The sequence below is a fragment of the Setaria viridis genome, chromosome 8 (genome assembly GCF_005286985.2).
Source record: "Setaria viridis chromosome 8, Setaria_viridis_v4.0, whole genome shotgun sequence".
Taxonomy (NCBI): domain Eukaryota; kingdom Viridiplantae; phylum Streptophyta; class Magnoliopsida; order Poales; family Poaceae; genus Setaria; species Setaria viridis.
The window spans coordinates 6,049,013-6,052,251 of record NC_048270.2 but is presented as its reverse complement, the minus strand read 5'-3'; the positions used below and the strand labels follow the sequence as shown (position 1 = coordinate 6,052,251).

The following is a 3,239-nucleotide window of genomic DNA, read 5'->3' as shown; positions in this document are numbered from 1 at the left end:
CATCTCAAAAGTATGTACTTAGAAAAGCTAAAACGAATAGTAAATTGGAATGGAGGGAGTAACAATGTAAAAGAATCTTACTGGAGGTTGTTGATATCTGGAAGGACAAAGAAAAAAGAATAATGTCATCATATGAGATTCAAGAAATATCAAAGTTGTATTCTCTAAAAACAGAAACATGAATCCAGGAAAGGAGTGAAAATTAATTTGATCAGTTCATTAGTCTAGAACGCCACAATGTGGGAGGATTCAAGGCAGCTTAGTGATCAGTTCATTAATCTACGATGCACTGCATCGTTGACGAAAATATTTTAGGCATTCGGCGGCTTAGATATGCCTATGGCGGCTTACTGCTTCGACATGGTCAACTCCACACAGCACGATGCACATGGAAGGAACGGAACAGGATGCTACTCGAGTGCAATTTTCCTTATTTTTTTATGCATGTTAGGATCTCTACTATCTTTACTGCACGAGGCTTCTATATAAGCCCCCATCCTGCTCATGGACTCAGACCAACAATACACACTCTCCAGTCTCCAGCTCCCTGCTAGCATCATTCTCGCTCACACACATCATCTACATACAGCAGCAACAGCCATGGCGCCCTACATTGCCAACAAGAAGCCTCTCGTTACGATGGCACTTATTCTGCTCGCTGTCCTAACCATTGCAAACTGCATCTGCTGCACGGTCGCTGCACGGGATCTTCCCGGCAGCGGCTCTGTCGCCGAGGCTGCTATGATGGTGAGGTTTGAGAGGTGGGTGACGGAGCACGGCCGCACGTACAAGGACGCGGCCGAGAAAGCACGAAGGTTCCAGGTTTTCATGGCGAATGCCATTTTTGTTGACAGTTCCAATGCCGCAGGTGGCAAAAAGTATCACCTGGCTATCAATGGGTTTGCCGACATGACTCATGATGAGTTCATGGCGAGGTACACCGGGTACAAGGCCACGCCGGCTACGGGCATGAAGATGCCCGGTTTCCAGTACGGGAACGTTACACAGTCGGAGCCCCAGCAGGCGGAGGTTGACTGGAGGCAGAAAGGTGCAGTTACAGGTGTCAAGAATCAAGAGGATTGCGGTGAGCGATCGTAATGAATTTCTATTTTGATCACATGTGGAACATCGCACTGCATTACTCAAGAATGATTTAATTTGCAGGTTGTTGCTGGGCGTTCTCCGCGGTGGCGGCCATCGAGGGCATCCACCACATCAAGACAGGTGAGCTGGTTTCGCTGTCGGAGCAGCAGGTACTGGACTGCTCCACCAACGGGAACCACGGTTGCAACGGCGGCAATATGGACAACGCCTTCGAGTACATCATCAGCAACGGCGGAATCACCACCGAGGACGCCTACCAGTACACTGCCATCCAGGACATGTGCCAGTCCGTCCAACCGGCAGTCACTATCAGAAGCTACCAGGACGTGCCCCGCTACGATGAGGACGCGCTCGCAGCGGCTGTTGCCAACCAGCCCGTGTCCGTGGGCGTCGACGCGAACAACTTCCAGTTCTACGACGGCGGCGTGATGACCACGGACAGCTGTGGCACGGACTTGAACCATGCGGTGACGATAGTAGGGTACGGCACAGCTGAGGATGACAGCCAGTACTGGCTGATCAAGAACAGTTGGGGGGAGACCTGGGGAGAGGGAGGGTACCTGAGGCTTGAGAGGGGTGTCAACGCATGTGGCGTTGCCATCCAAGCCTCCTATCCAGTGGCGTAAACTCGGAAAACAACCCGCGCAATCTATATCCATGAAGGCATGCACAAATAAGAATATGTAATAATCCATGCACATAAATTGGTTTCTTAGCGTAAGGTAAACTTTAAATTTAATAATTTATGTGCCATTTTTAAAAACTTCACGTAATCGTCTATATATACATGTAACATTTTTATTGTTTGTATTTTGCCTTATGAGACCACGATGCAATTCTCATGTTAATCATTTGGTATGCACCCAATTATTTGCTCTGCATGACATATAATGTACGCATATTTAATGGGTTTCTGCTTTAGAGCAACTAGAGTGCGCTACTTTTATGCTGTAAGAAATATGATCCATTAGGCTATTAATTGTGATTTTAGTGATTAAGTGACGGCTAATCAAGAATAGTTGGGGAAGACCTGGGAGAGGGAGGCTACCTGAGGCTGGGAAAGGGGTGTCAACGCCTATGGCGTTGCCATCCAAGCCTCGTATCCAGTGGCGTGAACTCGGAAAACGAGCGCAATCTATATCCACCAAGGCATGAACAGATAAGACTATGAAACAATGTATGCACATGAATTGTTTTTAAACGTAAGGTAAACTTTAAATAACTTATTTGGCATTTTCGTAAACTTCATTCAGTAGTCGATCTATGTGCACTTGGAACATTTTTATTGTTTGCATTTTCATGAATTAAAAAACCTTTGGAGACCACGATATAATTCTCATGTTATTCCTTTGGTATGTACGGAATTATTTGCTCCGTATATGACATATAATGTACGCATAATTGAGGGGTTTCGGCTTTGGAGAGTAACTAAAGCATGCTAGTATGATGTGAGAAACATAGTCCCCTTAGGCTATTAATTTTAATTCTGATGATTGAGTGACGGGACAATGTCGCCTTCAGTTAGTGCACGCGGCCTATTGTGGGCCATCCCCCGCGCCGTCCTCCTCGGCTCTAGCAACTCTCACCGCCTGACCTGCTGCCGCCTCCCGCTGCCCTATCTCCTCGTCAACCCCCGCGCTACCCCTCTCTCCTCCGCTCGCCCCCACCTCGCCGTCATCCACTGTCTCCAGCGGCTCGAGCCGCCACCACCCAATGGTAGAGAAAAAACCTTCCATCCAATATTTTTTTTACCCCGATTGTCTTTGGACCCGGGACTGGGTCAAAAATCCACCACAAATGGCCACTGACAGGGGACTCTTTAGTCTCGGTTGGTAATATCAACCGAGACTAAAGAGCCCCCTTTAGTCCCGGTTGTAACGACTAGTGGGATGAGGGGGCTTTTATCCTGATTGAAAACACCAACCGGGACTAAAGATTTGGGACTAAACCTTTAGTCCTAGTTGGTAATTCCAACCGGAACTAAAGGAGAGCCTCTAGTCCCAGTTGTGTTTTCATTCGGGACTAAACGCCTCCCCAGGATCTTTAGTCACCCCCTCTCTCACCACCATATCTTCTCATCTTCCCTCCCTTATCTTCTCTCCTCCTCTCCCCTCCCTTATCTCTTCCAGGTGGAG

At 47.8% G+C, this 3,239-nt stretch overlaps 1 protein-coding gene across 1 annotated transcript; it reads left to right on the top strand.

The window, feature by feature from the left end:
- LOC117834004 (senescence-specific cysteine protease SAG39) lies at positions 1-1,988 on the top strand. The gene is made up of 2 exons (XM_034713606.2): positions 1-1,084; positions 1,165-1,988. The coding sequence occupies exons 1-2, from the start codon at positions 505-507 to the stop codon at positions 1,728-1,730; spliced, it is 1,146 nt and encodes a 381-aa protein (XP_034569497.1). The 5' UTR covers positions 1-504; the 3' UTR covers positions 1,731-1,988.
- Positions 1,989-3,239: the final 1,251 nt, after the last annotated feature.

Bases quoted from the DNA above. Each gene is read 5' to 3' on its own strand.
- LOC117834004 (XM_034713606.2), top strand. From the start codon at position 505: ATGGACTCAGACCAACAATACACACTCTCCAGTCTCCAGCTCCCTGCT. The intron at 1,085-1,164 runs GTGAGCGATCGT...TTTAATTTGCAG, and splicing joins CAAGAATCAAGAGGATTGCG to GTTGTTGCTGGGCGTTCTCC.